General features: G+C 60.2%; 2 protein-coding genes across 4 annotated transcripts; one reads left to right on the forward strand and one right to left on the reverse strand.

Moving 5' to 3' along the window:
• The first annotated feature begins 304 nt into the window (after nucleotides 1–304).
• Nucleotides 305–8939, forward strand: ITPKA (inositol-trisphosphate 3-kinase A). The gene is made up of 7 exons (XM_040968606.1): nucleotides 305–837; nucleotides 7153–7249; nucleotides 7327–7543; nucleotides 7644–7848; nucleotides 7948–8049; nucleotides 8182–8253; nucleotides 8356–8939. Exons 1-7 carry the CDS (start codon nucleotides 352–354, stop codon nucleotides 8557–8559), a joined length of 1383 nt encoding a protein of 460 aa, XP_040824540.1. The 5' UTR covers nucleotides 305–351; the 3' UTR covers nucleotides 8560–8939.
• Nucleotides 8940–9027: 88 nt separating this feature from the next.
• LTK (leukocyte receptor tyrosine kinase) lies at nucleotides 9028–17516 on the reverse strand. Of its 3 annotated transcripts, XM_040968837.1 has the most exons (20): nucleotides 17394–17516; nucleotides 16840–16980; nucleotides 16558–16729; nucleotides 16089–16239; nucleotides 15829–15975; nucleotides 15464–15620; nucleotides 15206–15388; nucleotides 13671–13769; nucleotides 13193–13345; nucleotides 12732–12827; nucleotides 12014–12209; nucleotides 11415–11505; nucleotides 10928–10992; nucleotides 10643–10772; nucleotides 10462–10559; nucleotides 10248–10340; nucleotides 10046–10147; nucleotides 9813–9947; nucleotides 9624–9714; nucleotides 9028–9515 (listed from the first exon to the last, which is right to left on the reverse strand). In XM_040968837.1, the coding sequence occupies exons 1-20, from the start codon at nucleotides 17434–17436 to the stop codon at nucleotides 9237–9239; spliced, it is 2622 nt and encodes an 873-aa protein (XP_040824771.1). In that variant the 5' UTR covers nucleotides 17437–17516; the 3' UTR covers nucleotides 9028–9236. The 3 variants fall into 3 exon arrangements, with proteins under 3 accessions (XP_040824771.1, XP_040824772.1, XP_040824773.1); XM_040968838.1 differs by lacking the exon at nucleotides 15206–15388; XM_040968839.1 differs by lacking the exons at nucleotides 11415–11505; nucleotides 15206–15388 and having other exon boundaries at nucleotides 12014–12092; nucleotides 12725–12827.
• Between the last annotated feature and the right edge of the window lie 1946 nt (nucleotides 17517–19462).

Here is a 19462-nt window from a genome sequence, read left to right on the forward strand (position 1 = left end):
CTCGCCTTCCCATACCCAGGGAAGACGGCAAGGCCCTGAGGGCACAGCGGCACCCTGGCCATCTGGAGCTTAGGCGCGAGCGGCCACAGGAGCCAAGCCTGGGTTTGGCGCTCGCGGGGTCCCTCGGCTTCCCTGCCAACCAAGGAATAACCCTGACCCGCCGGGGCCGGGGGAGGCTCGCGCGGTCTCTGAAAGTGAAAGGAGTGGGCGTGGGGGCGCGGCCGAGGCGGGGCCCGGGCGGGAGGCGCACAGGCTCCGCCCCGGGGCAGTCCCAAGCCCGGGGCGCCGAGCGTCTCCAGTCCCCGCCGTGCCGCGGGCTGGTGGGCTCGGCTGCTGCGCCGCTGCCGGGACATGACCCTGCCCGGGGGCCCGGCGGGCATGGCGCGGCCGGGGGGCGCGGGCTCCTGCAGCCCCGGGCTGGAAAGGGTCCCGCGCCGGAGCGTCGGGGAGCTGCGCCTGCTCTTCGAGGCGCGCTGTGCCGCGGTCGCCGCCGCCGCTGCTGCAGGGGATCCCCGGGCCCGCGGGGCCAAGCGGCGTGGGGGACAGGTGCCCAACGGGCTCCCGCGGGCTTCCCCTGCCCCGGTGATCCCGCAGCTGACCGTGACAGCTGAGGAGCCGGACGTACCCCAGGCCAGCCCCGGGCCCCCAGAGCCGGAGGGCGACTGTCTCCCGGCAGGGGACTCGCACCTGCAGCAGCCACGCCGCCTGTCCACTTCGTCACTCTCCTCCACCGGCTCCTCGTCGCTTCTCGAGGACTCGGAGGACGATCTGTTGAGCGACAGTGAAAGCCGGAGCCGCGGCAACGTGCAGCTGGAAACGAGCGAGGACGTGGTTCAGGTACGGGCCGCGGAGGCGGGCCAGCGCGGAGGGAACGGAGCTCGAGCTCGCCGCGGGCCGTTCCCATTGCTGAGGAGGAGCGTGGTGGGGGAGGGTGCAAGACGGTGCGGCCGGCCCCCTGCCCCAGCAGTTTTCACCTGGGCTCCTCAGGTTCCTAGCGGGTCCCCGGGGCGAAGACGAAGCGAGAGCGCCCCGTGCGCGCCCAGGATCAGTGCAATGAGTGAGGGGCGCTCCCGACGGCCCGGAGGGAGGATTATTGGGACCAGAGGCACCTTCACCTTGAGGGGGAATCCTCGGGGAGAGAGAAAGGCGAGCGACCGATTCCCTCCCGCCCGCCCCCTCTGCTGTGCCACGGCCCTACCCCCGCCGTTGCCACGGTTTCCCTCTCTTGAGTGGGAGTGGAGCGGCGCGCTCCAGGCTCCGCTCGGGAGCCGCTGCCGTCTGCTCCCGGCGCCCGCACGAGGCGTGGACGCAAGGGCAGGCAGGCGCGCGGGGCTGGGCGCTGAGGCAAGGCTGGGAGACGAAAGTAGCCCACCCGGGGCGTACCTGAAACTCGCCTGGCCTGGGTGGGATAAAGTAAACTGAGGCAAACAGGGCAGGCAAGGGGCAGGATCTGCCTGCTAGTCTCCTCCTCTGGACGCCTGGGTGCTCTAGGGGCCGAATCGGACCCTCAGCTCAGGCGGGGGTGCGGTGAACAAGTGTTTCCCGGTTCCCTCCCAAGACAGCCTCTTGGTCCCCCTGGTTTTAACCAAGGCCAAATACTTTAAATAACTGCCCGCAGTCAGCGCGAAGGAGTTGCTCTAGATCCACGTTACGCAAGTGTCCCTGGAGCGCAGTGAGAGGCGAGGGGTGCCCCCGGTCTCCGGGCGACCGGACGCTGCGGACAGAGGCCTGGTCACGACTTAGACGCGGCGCGGGGGAAGCAGCGTAACGCCCGGCCCGAGCTCCGCGGCTCGGCGCCCCGCCCCGCTCTCCCCACCCCGCGAATTACAATACCCCGAGGGCGGGGGTGGGGTGGGGAGGTGGTGTAGGTGACAGGAGAGAAAGAAAAAGGAAAAGCTTGCGGGAGCGGGAACAGCCCCCGCCGCCAGGTGCAGGGAGCGGAGGCTCAGTCACGAGCCTGCCGCGTCCCTCTCTCCGCCCCCGGCCCAACCCCGGCTCGTGGTGGTTCCCGAGGTAACCTTGGCTGGTCGACCACCGCTCATGGCTTCCAAGACGCAGGACAGTGCGGACAGCGAAAAGACCCTTGGGAGTTAGAAAGACTTGAGTCCTGGGAGTTGGAAAGACCTGAGCCACTGGTCACCGCTCGGCCACTCAAAGCTCCCACACCTGCGAGCCGGCGCTGCTGAAAGGGCGCGACCTGTGGAGGCGCCGAGGGCGCGGGCACCGCCCCCCCCACTCGCCTCTTCCGCCCGCAGGGGCCCGGGCCAAGCGCCTGGGGGGAGGGACGAGCGAGAAGGAGGTCCCCCGTGGCCTGCGGCCGGGCGCAGTGCCGAAGGTCCCGGCTGGGGACCCAGGTGGGGGCGAGACGGGGGTCAAGGCTGCGCGGACAAGCCGCGGCCGTACCCGGCGCGGCCAGGAGCCGGTGCAGGTGGAAGGGCCGCGGAGGGCGGAGGGCCCTTCCAGCTTCAAGGCTCTGTGATCCAGGCCTTCCCCACCCCCAACCCGCCGGGGCCTCCCCGAAGGCAAACAGCCACGGCGGCAGATAAGCTAGGGGCTGTTGACAAAGTGTTGCCTGCGCCCGCGTGGAACGGCCCGGAGCGGACTTTGCCTCGTGGCCGGCCCCGTAGAGGCACCCTGCACCCGCCCTGGCAGCTTTTAGGGCTTCCCCAGAGAGTAAGCAGAGGCTGGCGGTCTGAGAAGGATGCAACTGCGGGAAGGTGCCGCTGCCGGCAGCGCTTCCTCCCGGGCTAGCCAGTCTTTTCCTTTCAGGCCTGGGAAGACTGAGGCTGGCGCCTCTGTACTGCCCCACTTGCCTCCTAGGAGCGTGACACAACCTGCCCTTAGCTGAGAAGTTGGCCCTGGGCAGACTCCCTCCACCCCTGGGGTGGTGGATTAGGGAATCCCAGGTGAGGGTAGAGGCCACCCCCAAGGGCAGCTGTCAGGACTCCGTTTTTATAAAGCCACCTGCTTAAACACTTGCAACTTGCTATGGTAGTGCAAGTGAGGGTATTTGGTGCCTGGGCACCTGCTTTTCTTCCCTCTGGTCTCCAGGATAGGTAAGGAGACCTGGATGCTGTCCCCTCCTGGACTACGAACTCCTGCACATCACTTTCCACTAATTATAGAGCAGAATTTAGGTTAACAGACTTCCTTTTTAAAAAGCATAGACCCATGGGAAGGTGAAGTCGTGGGTCACTTATACCTTAGTGCAAATCATTTTATAAATTTAAACTGTGTTCACCACCACCACCACCACCGGGAGTGCTAGTTTGATAGGGCAATTGGGACATGGAGGGGGTGTTGGAATGGTAGAGAGCTTCAGACTGGACGAAGGGGGGCCCTGGGAGGGTAGCAGGGATGAGGATCAGACCCGTGACAAAGAGCGGGTCCTGGCTGGAGTTGATGCCTGAGCAGGTGAAGGGAGCTTAGACCAAGGACGGGTTAGGTGAGGGCTTCAAGGGCAAAATTGATTTCCCAGTTTTGCCCCAAGGTGCCCAGTCTCCATCCCTCACCCACCACCCCAGGTGTGCACTGGTATCCCAGGGAGGGCAGCTCGGGCCCCCAGACCTTGGCCACGCCATACACTCGCACATCATAGATCTGCAACATCGACCTGCTAGAATTCTGACATGTGTTCAATAAAAGTTCTACCTGCTCAAAAGGACCTCCCCTCCCATGCCCATGTGCCCTAGTCCCTGTGTGCTTGAGGATTTAGCCCAGCAGCCTTTTGGACATACTGAGCTTGTGAAGTGCCTCCTTCCTGTGGGGGACACAGGAGGGGGAGACGCTCTCTGAGGTTCAAGGGTAGAGTGCCCTGGCTTTTGCAGCCCCTGCTTCCCTGCCTGAGCAGTGTCCCTTTACTGGCAAGAGAGTTGAATCATGTGCAACCTCAAGTGCTGGTGGGAGGGCTTGGAGAGAGGCTGGGCGGGAAAGGCGCTTGGAAACTACAGGGCTAGCAACAGCCTTAGTAGCTGCTTCTCTTACCACAGAACTAAGGTGGGAAGGACGGGATGTGCTCCCTTTCCCTCAGCCTGAGTACAAGCGGATGCTGTGTCACATCTCAATCAAGTAGGAGTGGGCTGCTGCTAACCCTTCCCAGCCCCACGCAGCCCCTGCTCACAGCATCCAGGGATCCCAGGAGGGAAGGTGGGGCTGCCGTCCCCCCCTCCCCCCGGTCTAACCCACAGCCAGTTCTCCCTTCAGCTGGTGTGGCTGCACAGCTGGATGCATCCTCCCACTAAGCCCACTCTCATTCCACTCTTACCCAGATTCTGCCAGCAGGTGCCATGCTGCCTCTGGCCAGCTTTAGAAATGGGCTCGCCTTGCCCCCTCCCCACCATCTTAGAGGTTTCCTTAGCTATCAAAACGCTCACCCCAGGGCTGCCAACCTTGCAAAGCCCACGGTGTGGGGGGCAGGGTTCTTAGGATCTGTCCCATCTGAGTTCCGCATGGACTTGGGAACCTCTTCTGGAGCAATTTGAGAATGGAGGTACAGAGCTGTGCCGGTGGGGGGTTCTGGCTAGGGAGTCATGGAGAGAGGGTGCTGACTACCCGGACTCTGGATTCCCTGGGGAAAAAGTGGGGGTGATAATAGAACTTGGAGCAGAGTGTCTGCTGTGCATGTGCCTCGCCTTCTTGGCATGATTCTCCACCCAGGTGCCGTGCAGGAGCCGGTGCCTGGGGTCTGAGAGGCAGTTACTGAATATACATGGTGCCTACATCATCTTTCTGGAATTTTACTTGGATGTTTGGGGGTGGGGAGTTTTATAATAAAGCTCAGATTTATTATGCAGCAAAATGCAAGCCTTGTATGTATTTAAAGATTTTTTAAAAAGGGAGTTTTGAAAGAGATGACATGCTTCTGGTGGGCTGCTGCTGACGACACCCCCAGATCCCTGGGGAATTGGACATGTGATCACACTTGAGTGTGCCATACAGGGCCTTCCATAGGAAAGCGGCCAGCCACGCTGTGCGGTGGGGGACCAAGGGCCTGGCATACAGCAGGCATGCGGTGCATGCTGGCTTGTGTGAGCACAGCAGCTATGTCCTCCCAGAGCAAACACAACCTGCCTGAGCTTACTGAGCCTAGCCTGAAGGCCTAAAGCTGGCTGCTGATTCCCCACCCAAGTACTCTCAGCGAGCCTGCCCTCCTCCCACCACACAGGTGAGGGCTTTGTGGCCAGTGGCACTTCCCCTCCCCCTCAGCTCTCCTCATTCTTAGAGGGTCAAGGTGGCTGGCTCCGGGTTCCAGGGTGGCTACACTGTGAAAGACACATTCCCTGGGAGGAAACGGCAGACATACAGCCTAGAGGACTGCACTTGTGCACGAGGAGGATTAGACTGCTCAGACTTGGGGTCAGGGGAGGCAGGAAGGCTGTGAGCTCTTTTGAGACCTGGTGTTACCATGAGAAGCAGAGGTCCTGAGATAGAGGAGTAACACCAAAAAGGAAATGAAACTAACCAGCTCTGCCTTTCCTCGCCCCTGTTGTCTGAGAGGATAAGCCTACCCCTCCTTTCCCCACCCGAGGGTTTACATCAGAGCCACATGTGTGCCAGGCTGTGCCCACCCATGTGCAGTGTATAGAATGCAGGGATGGCAAGAACATCCTGGGGAGTGCCAGGCCACTCTCCCCAGGCTGAGCTGGCCTCCTGTATGACCAGCCAGTTTTCTTTTCTTCAGAGGACCTGGAGCAGGCCAAAGCGGGGACTGGGCTACAGTGACTAGCTTGGCCTGCTGAGCAGGGCTGAGAGATGAGGTGCTGCCACACACAGGCCCCCGTGCACTGCCCACAATGGCCTGCAGACATGGCCATTTCCCCATTTTATAGATGAGGAAACTGACACACACAGCCTTGTTTCTCAGGCTGAATGCAAAGTTGTAGCCCCACCCAACCCTGCTCTCAGCTCCCTTGGGAGCCTGCAATTGTCAGGAGGGGCGAACTCAGCCATGACTCACAAGTTCTCGAAGAGCAATCTAGCAAGGTGCCTAGGCCAAGGGAGCACAACGTTTACTAATCACTTCTCTGGGTTTTTGTTTGTTTGTTTTGTTTTAAGATTTATTTTTATTGCAAAGTCAGATATACAGAGAGAAGGAGAGACAGAGAGGAAGATCTTCTGTCGGATGATTCATTCCCCAAGTGGCTGCAATGGCCAGAGCTGCACTGATCCAAAGCCAGGAGACAGGAGCTCTTCCAGGTCTCCTACACCGGTGTAGGGTCCCAAGGCTTTGGGCTGTCCTTGACTGCTTTCCCAAGGCCACAGCAGGGAGCTGGATGGGAAGTGGGGCCACCGGGATGAGGACCAGCACCCATATGGGATCCCACACGTAAGGTGAGGACTTAGAGTTGCTCGGTTATTGTGCTGGGCCCTACTTCTCTGTTTTAAGCATTGATTTATTTTTATTTGGAAGACCGAGTTACAGAGAGGAGAGACAGAGTCTTTCATCTGCTGGTTCATTCTCCGAATGGCCACAATGGCTTGGGCTTGTCCATGCAGCAAGCCAGGATCCCAGAGCTTCTTCAGGATCTCCCTTGTGGGTGCAGGCTCCCCAGGCTTTGGGCCATCCTCTGCTGCTTTCCCAGGCCACAAGCAGGGAGCTGGATCGAAAATGGGGCAGCTGTCACTCATAGAGGCTGTCGGAGCTGCTTGGCAAGTGGAGGGGTGGCATATTAGCCAATACGTGATACTACTGGTTCTGCAGAATTCGTTTATCTGAAAGGCAGAGAGAGATCTTGCATCCCAAATTCCCACAGTAACCAGGACTGAGCCAAGCCTAGGCCAGGATCCAGGATACTCCATTCACGTCTTTCCTTTGGGTGGTCCTTTTGATTCCCGGGATGCCTCAACAGGGAGCTGGATTGGGGATGTGTCTTAATCCACCGCCGCCTGTAGGCTGTGCAGGTTGCGGGGCAATGGCAAAGCTGGTGCGTTTGAGTTAGAACCTTCGGATGTCAAGGCGTGACGGGGCTCTCCTCAGCACACCTAAGAAGTCTGAATTGCCCCCTCAGGATCCGTGCAAAGGAGTGAATAAAGAAAGGCCTCCATCGGCCCCAGCGGTTTCCGCAGGGGCCAGGCGAGGTGTTTAGAAGAGTAAGGGCTTGTGCCTTCCCCGCGTCATACTAATTTGCAGCCCCATCACCGTGTCGCTTTCAGAAAAGCCACTGGCAGAAGATCCGGACCATGGTGAACTTGCCGGTCATGAGCCCTTTCAAGAGGCGCTACGCCTGGGTGCAGCTGGCGGGACACACGGGTGAGCGTGGCGGCGCGAGGGCGGGGCGTCCGGGACGGGAAGGGGCCGGGCAGCGCTAACCGCGCGCGGGTCCTCAGGGAGCTTCAAGGCGGCGGGCACCAGCGGCCTGATCCTGAAGCGCAGCTCGGAGCCCGAGCGCTCGTGCCTGGCGCGGCTGATGGCCGACGCGCTGCGCGGCTGCGTGCCCACCTTCCACGGCGTGGTGGAGCGCGATGGCGAGAGCTACCTGCAGCTGCAGGACCTGCTGGCGGGCTTCGACGGGCCCTGCGTGCTGGACTGCAAGATGGGCGTCAGGTAGGGTGCCCTGCCGTGCCGAGGGTGGAAGAGGAGGGAGGCGGGTGCCGGGTGCAGTCCTCCATCGGGTCCCTGTGTGCCACCCTCATCCCGCACATAGGACATACTTGGAGGAGGAGCTGACCAAGGCGCGTGAGCGGCCCAAGCTGCGGAAGGACATGTACAAGAAGATGCTGGCGGTGGATCCCGGGGCGCCCACCGAGGAGGAGCACGCGCAGCGCGCCGTCACCAAGCCGCGCTACATGCAGTGGCGGGAAGGCATCAGTTCCAGCACCACGCTGGGCTTCCGCATCGAGGGCATCAAGGTGGGCCTGGCCTTTCCTCGGTGTCCCTCCTCCCCGCCCCCTGGAGGGACTGAGTGTGGGTTCCCTGACTCCTGACGCTTCCCATCCCATCTCGTGTAGAAAGCAGACGGCTCCTGCAGTACCGACTTCAAGACCACGCGAAGCCGGGAGCAGGTGATTCGCGTCTTTGAGGAGTTTGTGCAAGGAGATGCGGAAGTGCTGGTGAGAACCGGAGCCCAGAACCGAGAACGGGGTGGGGAGCCCTGGCCGCGCACCGGTGCACGGCGGCTAGCTGGGACCCTCCTAGCTGGAGGGAGGAATTAACTTGCCCTGCTCTCCCTGTATCTCCTGCAGAGGAGGTATCTGAACCGCCTGCAGCAGATCCGGGACACCCTGGAGGTCTCAGAGTTTTTCAGGAGGCATGAGGTGAGAGACCCCGGGGAGCTACTGTGTGACCTCTGAGGGTAGGATGGGGAGAGGAGGCGGGGCCAGGGCCTCGCAGCCTGACCAGCCACGCGTGGCTCGCAGGTGATTGGCAGTTCACTCCTCTTTGTGCACGACCACTGCCATCGCGCCGGCGTGTGGCTCATCGACTTTGGCAAGACCACGCCCCTCCCTGACGGCCAGATCCTGGACCACCGGCTGCCCTGGGAGGAGGGCAACCGCGAAGACGGCTACTTGCTGGGGCTGGACAATCTCATTAGCATCCTGGCCAGCCTGGCTGAGAGATGAGGCTGGGTCCTTGTCCTCCCGCCTGGGCCAGCCACTGAGACACACTCGGAACTGTGGCAGAGTCCCCAACCATGCATGCCGGACAGAGACTGGAACCCCGCTGTGCGGGGCCCGGTGCACCGCTAAGGGGCGCTTTGCCAACACCAGGGGGTTGGCTCCTTGAAAGAAGCCCTGCTTGTCCAGGGTGGAATGACACTATGACACTAATTTATGGGAAGGGAGGGACAAAGGGCTTCTCCCTCAGCCCAATCCTTCTGAGCAGGCTCTGCCCCTGTCTGGTGCAGCCTGTATAATGCATTTTTCTCCCTAACCCTAGACCTGTGGGTGGAACCTCCCACACTACAATGGACTCCGTGCCCAATAAAAAAAGCCCCAGCTCACTGGCTCCGGCGTGATCCCCTCCCTTCCCTGGTGACCCTCACGCACTCAGATCACTTCAGGGTGCCACAAGGGCCTTTTATTAGAGACACCTGCAGACCTGATGAAGGACCACCCACTCAGACAAGGGGAGGGGAGAGGAGGCTGGAAGTGGTGTTGAGGCTGGCTTCCAGCAGACCCTGGGTCATCCTGAGACTGGCCACAGGGGACACCAGCTGCTGAGGAGATGGGAGGCAGCCCCCTAGAAGCTTGGGTCGGGGTGTAGGAGGAGCGAGGGCTGTGGTCAGCACCCAAGTGACTCAGTCCTCAACCTCCTGCTCCCCGGGAGCCCAGGAGCCATAGGTGGGATTCCAAAGGCTGTGTGGCTGCAGGCCCCGGGATTGGAGGGGTTTGAGGCCAGAGGCCAGCCAGTGGCCAAGAGGCTGCCCTGCCCAGCCTGTCATGTTCTCGGCACCCAGTTCCCGAGGTTGGAGGGGTCTTGGTCCTCCCAGAGGCCCGGGGTCCAGCCCAGGGGCTCCTTCCTCCTCCAGTGTGGGCCCCAGCTCCACGGGCAGAGGTGCATTCAGCACATCGGGGTCCTGTGACGGGGAGGAGAGAGAGATCAGAGAGGTGGTTTACCACTTCTGCCCTATGTCCTAGTGACCTCCTACCCTGAAGGCCAGGACGGGGGAGGAGGACAGGGGCACCTGCATGCAGTACTGAAGCCGCTCCAGGATGCTGGCAAAGCTGGGGCGGAGTGCAGGCTGGTGCTGCCAGCACTGCGTCATGATGCGGTACCTGAAGAAAGGCAGGTGTCGGTGCCCACACACAGCAAGGGCCTCCCACCAGGGCAGTTCTCTTAAACAACAAAAACAAACAAACAAAAAAAAACTCACACGGGTCCCGGACAGCCCCTGGGAGGGTCCATGCGACCTCCTGCCACAACGAAGTCCAGCACCTCCTGGTTGGTACGCCCAGGGTAGGGCATGTACCCTAGGGAGAAGATCTCCCAGAGCAGCACCCCAAAGGACCTGCATCAGAAGTTGGGGTGTGTAGGGGGAGATATCAGTGAGGCCCAGCAGGTGCAGCCCCCTCCCCACACGGGAGATCAGCTAGGGTGTGTTATCACCAGGAGTCTGTCTTGGGAGTGAAGATGCCCTCCAAGAAGGCCTCTGGGGGCATCCACTTGACGGGGAGCAAGGCTCGGCCCCCTTTGCGGTAATAACTGGCCCTGCAGGAGGGAGGAGGATGGCTGTGAGCTCTACAGATCAGGCCAGAGTGCTCCTGGACCTCAGGGAGCAGCAGCCCTTCCCTTTCCCCAAGGCCTGCACCGGTAGATGTCTCTTGCCATCCCGAAGTCCCCAATCTTGGCCACTCGACTGGGCCCAGTACAGCTCAGCAGGCAATTCCGGGCAGCAATGTCCCTGAAGAAAACCCAGAGGAGAGAAAAAAAATCAACCTCCAGCAAGCAGGAGCTGGGGACCTTCCTTGGGTTTCAGGGAAGGGAGCCATGCTGGAGTTCCCCAAGCCAGGGTTGCTCCTCACCTATGGATGAAGTGATTCTCCTCAAGGTAGTGGCAGCCCTGCGCGATGTCCTGGGCCAGCTGCAGCAGGTCCTGCATGACCAGAGGTGACGGCTGGCCCTGAGGAGTCAGCAGAAATGTGAGCCTTGTCTCTCAGGACACGAGGGACAGGCTCTGGAGAGTTGGGGGAAGAGGGGTCTCACCAGGTGTGGCCGGCTGTGCCTCAGGAAACTCTTCATGTCGCCACCGGACATCAGCTCCAGCAGAATGAGGCGTGGGGCAGCTCGCAGGCTGAGGCCCACACAGCGCACAATGTTCCGATGGCTGAACTTGCTGAGTGGGGTGTGCATACACCACATCACCAGTGAGGAAATAAACTAGGCACCCCAAAGCTGCAGAGGGCCTTGGGCTCCCTGTGCTGCTGCCACTCAGCCCACGTGTGGAGGGAAGGACTTCGGCCTCCATCACCACCCACCCCCTCCATGCACCTGATGATGAGCGCCTCCATGAGGAAATCCAGTTCATCCTGACGTGAGCATAGTTCCGGCAGGGTCTGGAAAGAGGAAAGGCACAGTTCCTTGGCTCCCTGGGACTCCTGGGGCAGGCGGCTTGGCATGGGCTCCAGCACCTGCTCTTCCTTCCCTCCCAGGGGCCCTGCTCACCTACCCCCAGCTAGAAAGCACACCTTCCTCTTTCAAACAAATATGCAAACTTGAGGCAGAGACACACCAAGAACCCCAAAATGCTAGCAAAAGCTCCAGCGTGGAGCCAAAGCAAGGAACTGCATCCTCAATCCAGGTCTACCACGAAGGTGGCAGGGTCTCTGCTACTTGAGCCAGTAGTTGCTGCCTCATCAACTCCTGCATGTCAGTGGAGAGCTAGAATTGGGAACTTGGGAGTAGGGGTAGGACTGGTACTCTGCTAATAGGAGGCAGGTATCTAACTACCAGGCCATCCTCCTCAGGCCCCTCTTACCTTGATAGCCACCTGTAGGGGGTTGGAGTCCCCAGGAAGGCCAATTACCAATCCCTCGTATACCTCCCCAAAGGCACCATGGCCCAGGGCTCTGCGGGAAGACAGGGTCAGAGTGGCTGGCCTGCAGACAGGACCTAGAGGTCTGGGCACCTGTTGTCTCTTTGTCCCCCTGGCTCCCTCCTGTGCCCAGCTGATCCTGTCAGAGTATTCTCTGCAACATGGCGTGTCATCAAGTATAAGCTCTGAGAAGGTGCCATTGACACAGAGCCAGGACAGAAGAAAGGACAGTTGTGAGGTCCAAGTCAGTCTGGGAGTACCAGATGGGGCCTTCCCTATGTCCTTGCAGGCACTCCTTGTGGGAGCTAAACCTCAGGCTGTGGAAGAGTCGCACCCTGAGCTCCCTGCCATTCCAGGACTGGGGGCTGAGAGCTGACCTTGAACAACTTCTCTGATCCCATACCACTCCACCCTCTACCGCTATCTCCCACGTAGGGGGCTTGGGGCCAGGTACTATCCCAACTGTGAGATCAGTCCAGCAAGCAGCAGGGTAGGGGGCAATTCCGAGGACAGAGGTTTGCAGAAGGAGGTGGCTGGCTCACCTGAGCAGAGTGACATTGGCTGGGGAGATCTCGGTGAGCCCCGGAGGCAGAGGCCAGGACTGGGCCAGGCCAAGCCCCACTTGGCAGTAATAGGGATTGGGAGCTGTCCTGACGGCAGCCGTTCGGAGCTTGCTCAGCTCGAGCTCAGGGCCTGGCAGCCGCGTCCCCCATAGGCCCTGCCACCTCTTCTGGTTCACTGGGGGCAGGAAGGACAGTGGCATATCATCTCCCTGCCTGTTGGCCCCTTGCCACACATGTCCTTGCCCTAGACACCTCTCCAGATGCCCAGTAAGGTCAATGTGTTTTCCAGGTCCCACCCCTGCTTCTACTCCTAGAAGCCCAGAGGCATCCAGCTCTGCTTTCCTGGGGGCCAGAGGGGGCATTTTAAAGTATAATTTATTATGAGGAAAGCAGAAGGTTTCTTCTGCAAATGCCCACAATAAGCAAGGGCTGGGCCAGGTGGAAACCAGGAAACATGCGTCTCCCATGTGGGTGGCAAGGACTCAAGTCCCGAGTCATCTGCTTCCTTCCAGGATGCTTAGGGACTCACAGCAGGCACTCCCAGATGGGATGCAGGTGGAGGTCTAACTGGCTGCACAACCAGCATCTGCCCCAGAAGGCAGGGCCTTGAAGTCAGTCCCCCTACAGAAGCCCGTTACAATTTGGTGGATGGGGAAAAGGTGGCTTGAGCCAGTCATGCCTGCTGGAAGCTCCATACCTAGAATTAGGACCCCACACACCATGAGGAGGCTCAGGGTCAAGGTCGCCAACACAGCCACCATCAGCACCAGAGGACCCGGGGGTACTGGCAGGTCTGGGGAGAGAGAGACACCTACAGTGGGAGCCCTTCTCTGGGCCTCCACTACCCCAAGTCTCACCTCTGCTTCAAGACTCGGCTCCAGCATGAACGTTTACCTGATCCTGCTCTCAATCAGTCTGCACAAATGCAGCTTCTCCCCACTGCAGAACCCCCAGGCCTCCGCGGGACGAGGCACATGTCTGTTCATCTCGCCTCTCTCCCTGGACACCCCATCCTCCCTGGATAGCATGCGCTGGCCTATACCAAGCCATCCACCCTGCTCCTAGCCCCACGCCTGGCTCACAGTAGGCCCTGTTCCATACTTCCCAGGGCCCTACTGCTCCTCCCAGCCTGTGAGCATCAACCTCGGCAGGACATACCCACACAGGTGATGTTGTCCACCGCCAGCTCCATGCCCTCCGGGCATAAGCACTGGGCCAGCCTGAGCTCAGCCTGCCACCGGCAGTCTCTCACTGGGCAATGGCTGCAGTTGAGGTGTCTTCGGATCTCCACCTCTCCATGGCTCTCCATAACTGTGGGGTGGAGACATGCATGTCCCCAGCCACAAGGCTAATGGGTCTGGCCAGGATTTCGAGGCGGGTGGGGGAACCTGGGGGACTCCTCCCTCTCTGGGAACCGGAGCTCACAGGTACGTGAAGAGAATTTCTAGCAAGGGCACTTAACAAGCTCTCCAGAATGCCTCCTACTGGCATCACAACCACCAGCACACTTTCCAAATGTTTTCACGCCATGCAGGAACCACGTGGGTCACAGGGGAGTGGGCTCGAGTTGGGGGGTGAGTTGGAGTGATGGAAAGAGGCGAGGCCAGGCAGAGAGGTGGAGAGCTGGGCCCAATACCTGCCAGTGGCTGCAGGTAGAGCTCACTGCTGGGGTGTATGAAGGACACCCCATCTTCCCCATCGGCCCAGAGGGCATCAGTCTCTGAAGCGTCACCCCCTGCAGATTGAGAGTGATGGAGAGAAGAGGGGGGGATGGGGTAACCACTGCCTCACATCACCCTGCACCCCCACTGGCCTTATAGCCTAAGTGTCAGCTGCGTACAGGTAGGAGCTGAGGGACTAGAGTGGCAGCGAGGGCGTAGTCATCCGAGGCCGTAGGGCCTGGCACAGGCTGGGCTGGGACATCTCCCGTGGGTCTGAGCCATTGAGTCCCAAGTCCTCAGCTATAAAACACCAGAGGCCTGCCTACACACATTCCATTTCTGGGGACAAAAGTGGCTGATGGGTGGGAAGCTTTTATGGATGGCACAGCCCAGGCACTGGCTCTATTTGTTCACATCAGTGGTTTCCAGGCTCAGGATATTTTGAAAATAAGGTAGAGGATACACCATTCAGGCAGATGGAAGGCGTGGGTTCAAGACAGCTACAGTACAACATGGCCACTAGGGGTACCAATGCATTCTCGAAAACCGTTCAGAGGGTAGGTTTTAAGGGCTGTCCTCCACAAAGCATAACTACTGTGAGGTGGAACCTGTGTTGAATGGCTTGAATTAGCCATTGCACAGTAGATACGTATATTTGAAACATCATACCCTTCACCTTAAGTATATACAACTGCTCATTAAAAATTAAGGCATTGGGCCCAGCATGGTAGCCTAAAGGCTAAAGTCCTTGCTTTGCATGCACCGGGATCCCATGTGGGTGTCAGTTCTAATCCTGGTAGCCCTGCTTCCCATCCAGCTCCCGCTTGTGGCCTGGGAAAGCAGTGGAGAACAGCCCAAAGTCTTGGAACCCTGCACCCATGTGAGAGACCCAGAAGAAGCTCCTGGCTCCTGGATTTGGATCAGTGCAGATCTGGCCATTGTGGCCGTTTGGGGAGTGAATCATTGGACGGAAGATCTTCCTCTTTGTCTTTCCTCTTCTCCATATCTAACTTTGCAATAAAAAAAAAATCTTTAAAAAAAGTAAAATACAGTTTAAAAAATTAAGGCATTGATTTTTTTCTAAAAACAAATGCAAATGCTCAGCCCCTTTCCAACAAACCACCTCTAAGCTGCCCCAGCGCCCCCTGGATGATTCTAATGTGCTCTGCGGTGTGGCAACGAGCTTGTGCCTTGGGCTTCCCTCCACAGCTGCCAACTCACAGGAATGGAATGTGCGGGTTAGGCCTCTCCAATTTTACAGCTGGAAACTGACCTACACCATCCCTGCCTGCTGCCCGCCTCCCAACTCCTCCAGAGCCCACCTGCAGAACAAACCAGGAGTCTCCTTTTCATGAGCGGTCCTGAAATGCAATTCCAGCAAGTGGGGTTTGCAAGCCTAGAAAGCTCCCCCATTCTGGCCTGGAACGGGTTAGAGTGTGGGCCTGTTCTAGGCGTCTAACCTCACTTCTTTTCTAGAGTTGCCCAGCAGCCTCCCCAGTCATGCACCTACCCCGGTAGCCGCCGCCACCTCCTCCTGAGGTGCAGGCCCCGCCGCCGCCGCCAAAGCCGCCAGCTGCGGCCCAGCCGAGCGCAGCCCAGGCTTCGGTGCAGCCCTGGCCACCCTCAGCCCCCTCCCGCAGCGAGCGGCCAGCCTGCAATGAGGCGGCCCGAGAAGTCCAGCCGCCGCCTCCACCTGCAGAAGGACAGCAGGGATGGCTGGCGGTAGCGACGCAGGGGGCACGCCCGCCCGCCTGCCGCGCGCCCTTACCTGCCGCCCCGCCTCTGCCGCCGCTCCCGGGCGCCGCCGAGCGGTTCTCCAGCTTCTCCGGGGCAGCCTCAGGCCAGCGAAGGTCCCGCCGCCTCAGGTAGGCCCGGCCGCCGCCTCCGGCCGCCACCAGCAGCGGCTCCAGCTCCCCCTCGCGCATCTGAGGGGCCAGCCGCGCACTCAGGCACGCGCGCCGCAGCCGTCCAGCGAGGCCCAGGGCCCACCGCCCGCGCCCCCGGGTGACCGGTCCCACCCCGGGACTCAGGGAGAGAGTGACCTCAGGAGCGGAAGGAGCGCGGCTCTTGCGCACCCCCGGTACGGGTTCCGGACTCCATCTACCTCGGGCAACCCGCGCACGGCGCTCCTACCTGGAAGACGTAGGTGCCGCCCCCGCCGCCCCCGCCGCCCCCAGCCCAGCGCCGCGACCCCGGGACCGCTCCGGTGCCATCCTTCGTCTCTTGCTCTTCGGCCGCCCCGGACTCTCCGAGGCAGACGCGCTGGCTCTCCGGGCTCCCCTGCCGACCCCAGGCACACCGGGGTGGGCTGGGCTTGGCGTCCACGCACCAGGGAAAGACCCGCAGCACTCACAACGGCTCTGCCCTCCCCACCGCACCCCGGCACCGCTTACTCCGGGACAGGCGTCCTCTCCCTGCTGTCCCACGAGGATGTACAGCGGCTGCCCGCGGCCCAAGGAGAAGACGGCCGAGACGAAGACCCCGTGGGCTCGCGACAAGTGGTTCTTGGCGCCTTTGCCGCCGGCAGCTCCGTACGCGGAGATCCTGCGGGACACGGTCCTGAGTCCCCGCGCCATCTGGACCCGGGGTAGCTCCAGGATTTGTCTAGGGGAGGGGGAACTTAGAGGCTGCAGGAGACTTTGAAGGAATCGGAAGATTGGGTTTGCACACCAACTATTTCAATTTTTCGTGTTGTTTAAGGAGTTAAGGATCCAAAGCGCTGCTGACTGACCCGGTTCCTCGGGGGTCGGCGGTCAGGGGACCGACGTTGCTTTGGCACACCCCAAGACGCAATGTTGCGTCCATTATTAAAGAACCCGGGGCCGGAGGGTCACCGCCCACCGTGCCCCCATCCGCACTTACAGATACTGCCCGGGACTGGGCGCCCGCCACTGCTGCACGCCTCGCAGCGGCCCCGCGGCGCCCACCGTCACCGCCACGCTGCTGCCCGCGTACGCCCCGTCACACTGCGCCTGTGTGGGCCCGCGCCGGCCGCTGGCCCCGCAGGTGGAGAACAGCCACGGCCCCTCGGAGCCTGGGAGCAGGGAGAGAGGAAGGGGTCTTGCAGCCCAAGGCCAGGCTTAAGGTGGGCCGAAGGGGTCTGGGCACATTGCGCAGCGGAGCAGGGAAGAGCCCCGAGTTCACCTGGGACGTTCAGAGAGGCAGGCGCCAAGCTGCCAGGTCGGGTGGTGACTCTCGAGTCCTGGGCACCGGGGATGGACAGGGGCCGCGCGGAAGATGCCTGAAAAGACGCTTGGGACCCCGAGCTGAAACAGAGGACGGCGCCTGAAAGGTGGAGGCGACAGCAGTGTTGGGCGAGGGAGTAAGATTTTAACTGGGGGCGGGAGGGGGGCACAAAAACCATAACCCCCAGCAGCCTGCCCGGGTTGGGTGGCCACACCCCCAGCCCCGCCCTGCCGGTGCCCAGTGCCCAGCCCGGGCTCCGGCGACTAGGCCCGCGAAGCCCCGATACAGCCTCCGCCCATTCCCAGGGATGACCGCTCAGGCCGCGCTAAGCTCGTTCCTACAGGCGCTTCTGGTATTTTTTCAGGACCCGGACTGCAGCCCGCCCCCCAGGAGATGCTAAAACCTCAGGTTCATTCCTCCTTTCCAAGATGCGTGATCTGGGCGGGACCGGGTCTGCTATGACCGCAACACCCCGGCGCAGAAAGGCGCCCCGGCTGCCAGACGGCCCTTACCCGCGGCTCCGAGCCACAGCAGCAGGCGGCCCGACAGGCTCATCGCCGGTTTAGCTCGCCCCCGGCCAGGGGCTGCAGGCTGGTCCTTCCACCGCGGCCCCAGTGAGCAGCCGCGGAGCTGCGGGGCTACCTAAAGGCGCCTGGCCACGCCCACCCCAGACCCCGGGACGCCGAGGAAGGAAAGGGCGGGGCCTGTGGGCAGCTAGGTCCCCACTCTTCCGGGAGGAGCATCGTGGGGGCCCCGACCGGGCCAGGGGGAGGTGGTCTCCAGTTGCCTGCGGAGGGCTGGGGTCGGGCGAGGAGCTGCCGCATCCCTTTGAGGTGCGGGAAAGCCGCAAGCCCCACCCCAGGCACCTGCAAGGGGCTCACTGGCTGGGGTGGTGGTGGTCGCTCTGGGGAGGTGCTTTAAGGCGCCCCCACGGAAGCATCAGCACTGCGTTACTTAGGTTGTCGGTGCGCTGTAATCCGCAGGGACCCTGCAGCTGTGACGGCTCCTGGCTTCCAGGTTGTTTTCTGCCTTCAGTCCCCATCTTTTGTTCAAAACACCATGGAAGGGCAATGCATTTGCTTCATAAACACACTTGGAGAAAAAAGACGTTGTGGTAGTGAGTTGGTGTAGATATAACAGTGATTTTGCAAAACTCCACTACCTATGTGCCAATATACTCTGTAGACTGCTTTCTAAGACACAGAATTCATTTTTTTTTTCCAGCCAGAGAAGTTGTATTTGCGAAGTGAACAGGAATGAGAAGAGGAAGGGAGGGAGAAGCACCTCCGCAGAGGAATTCTTCGATGGGGTGCAATTTGAAAACAGAGGAAGACACACGCCAGAGCCGGCTTCAGGGTGTGGTTGGTTCTGCAGACTGGCAGGCGGATCACCTGGCTGCTTGTTACAAATGCAAAGTCTTGATTTTTCATTGAAAAAATTGTTTATTTATTTATTCAGGGACCCATGCGGTAGCCTAGCAGCTAAAGTCCTTGCCTTTAATGCCCCAGGATCCCATATGTGAGCTGGTTCTCTTTTTTTAAGTTTTTTTTTTTTTTTTTAATTGGAAAGGCAGATGTAGAGGAGAGACAGAGAAGAAGAGCTTCCATCTGATGGTTCACTCCCCAAATGACTGAAACAACCGGAGCTGTGTCAGTCTGAAGCCAGGAGCCTCTTCCAGGTCTTCCATGCGGGTGCAGGGTCCTAAGACTTTGGGCTGTCCTCCACTGCTTTCCCAGGCCACAAGCAGGGAGCTGGATGGGAAGTGGAGCTGCTGGGATTAGAACTGGTGGCCTTATGGGATCCTGGCACGTTCAGGGCGAGGACTTTAGCCTCTAGGCCATGGCGCCGGGCCCATTGTTTTTTTTTTAAAGATTTATTTATTTATTTATTTATTTATTTAAGATTTATTTTTATTATTTTTTCATTGGAAAGGCGGATATACAGAGAGGAGAGACAGAAAGGAAGATCTTCCGTCCGATGATTCACTCCCCAAGTGAGCGCAACGGGCCGATGCTATGCCGATCCAAAGCCAGGAGCCTCTTCCGGGTCTCCCACGCGGGCGCAGAGTCCCAAAGCTTTGGGCCGTCCTCGACTGCTTTCCCGGGCCACAGGCAGGGAGCTGGATGGGAAGCGGGGCTGCCGGGATTAGAACCGGCGCCCATATGGGATCCCGGGCGTGCAAGGCGAGGACCTTTAACCACTTGCGCCATCGCGCCCGGCCCCTTTTTTTTTTTTTAAGATTTATTTTTATTATTTATTTTTTTTTTATTGGAAAGGCAGATATACAGAGAGGAGAGACAGAGAGGAAGATCTTCTGTCCCATGATTCACTCCCCAAGTGAGCGCAACAGTCGATGCTATGCCATCCGAAGCCAGGAGCCTCTTCCGGGTCTCCCACGTGGGTGCAGGGTCCCAAAGCTTTGGGCCGTCCTCGACCATTTTCCCAGGCCACAGGCAGGGAGCTGGATGGGAAGCGGGGCTGCCAGGATAGAACCGGCGCCCATATGGGATCCCGGGCGTGCAGGGCGAGGACTTTAATCACTTGCGCCACCGTGCTGGGCCTGGGCCCATTGGTTCTTAAC

The sequence above is a fragment of the Ochotona curzoniae genome, unplaced genomic scaffold (genome assembly GCF_017591425.1).
Source record: "Ochotona curzoniae isolate NIBS_2020 unplaced genomic scaffold, NIBS_Ocur_1.0 scaffold_4701, whole genome shotgun sequence".
NCBI classification, from domain to species: domain Eukaryota; kingdom Metazoa; phylum Chordata; class Mammalia; order Lagomorpha; family Ochotonidae; genus Ochotona; species Ochotona curzoniae.

Coding starts and splice junctions, on each gene's coding strand:
- ITPKA (XM_040968606.1), top strand. CDS start 352: ATGACCCTGCCCGGGGGCCCGGCGGGCATGGCGCGGCCGGGGGGCGCG. Junction 7,250..7,326: donor GCAGCTGGCGGGACACACGG/GTGAGCGTGGCG, acceptor GCGGGTCCTCAG/GGAGCTTCAAGGCGGCGGGC. Junction 7,849..7,947: donor TCCGCATCGAGGGCATCAAG/GTGGGCCTGGCC, acceptor CATCTCGTGTAG/AAAGCAGACGGCTCCTGCAG.
- LTK (XM_040968837.1), bottom strand. CDS start 17,436: ATGAGCCTGTCGGGCCGCCTGCTGCTGTGGCTCGGAGCCGCGG. Junction 16,730..16,839: donor TGCCTCTCTGAACGTCCCAG/GTGAACTCGGGG, acceptor CCCTGCTCCCAG/GCTCCGAGGGGCCGTGGCTG. Junction 15,976..16,088: donor GAGAGGACGCCTGTCCCGGA/GTAAGCGGTGCC, acceptor TGGGGTCGGCAG/GGGAGCCCGGAGAGCCAGCG.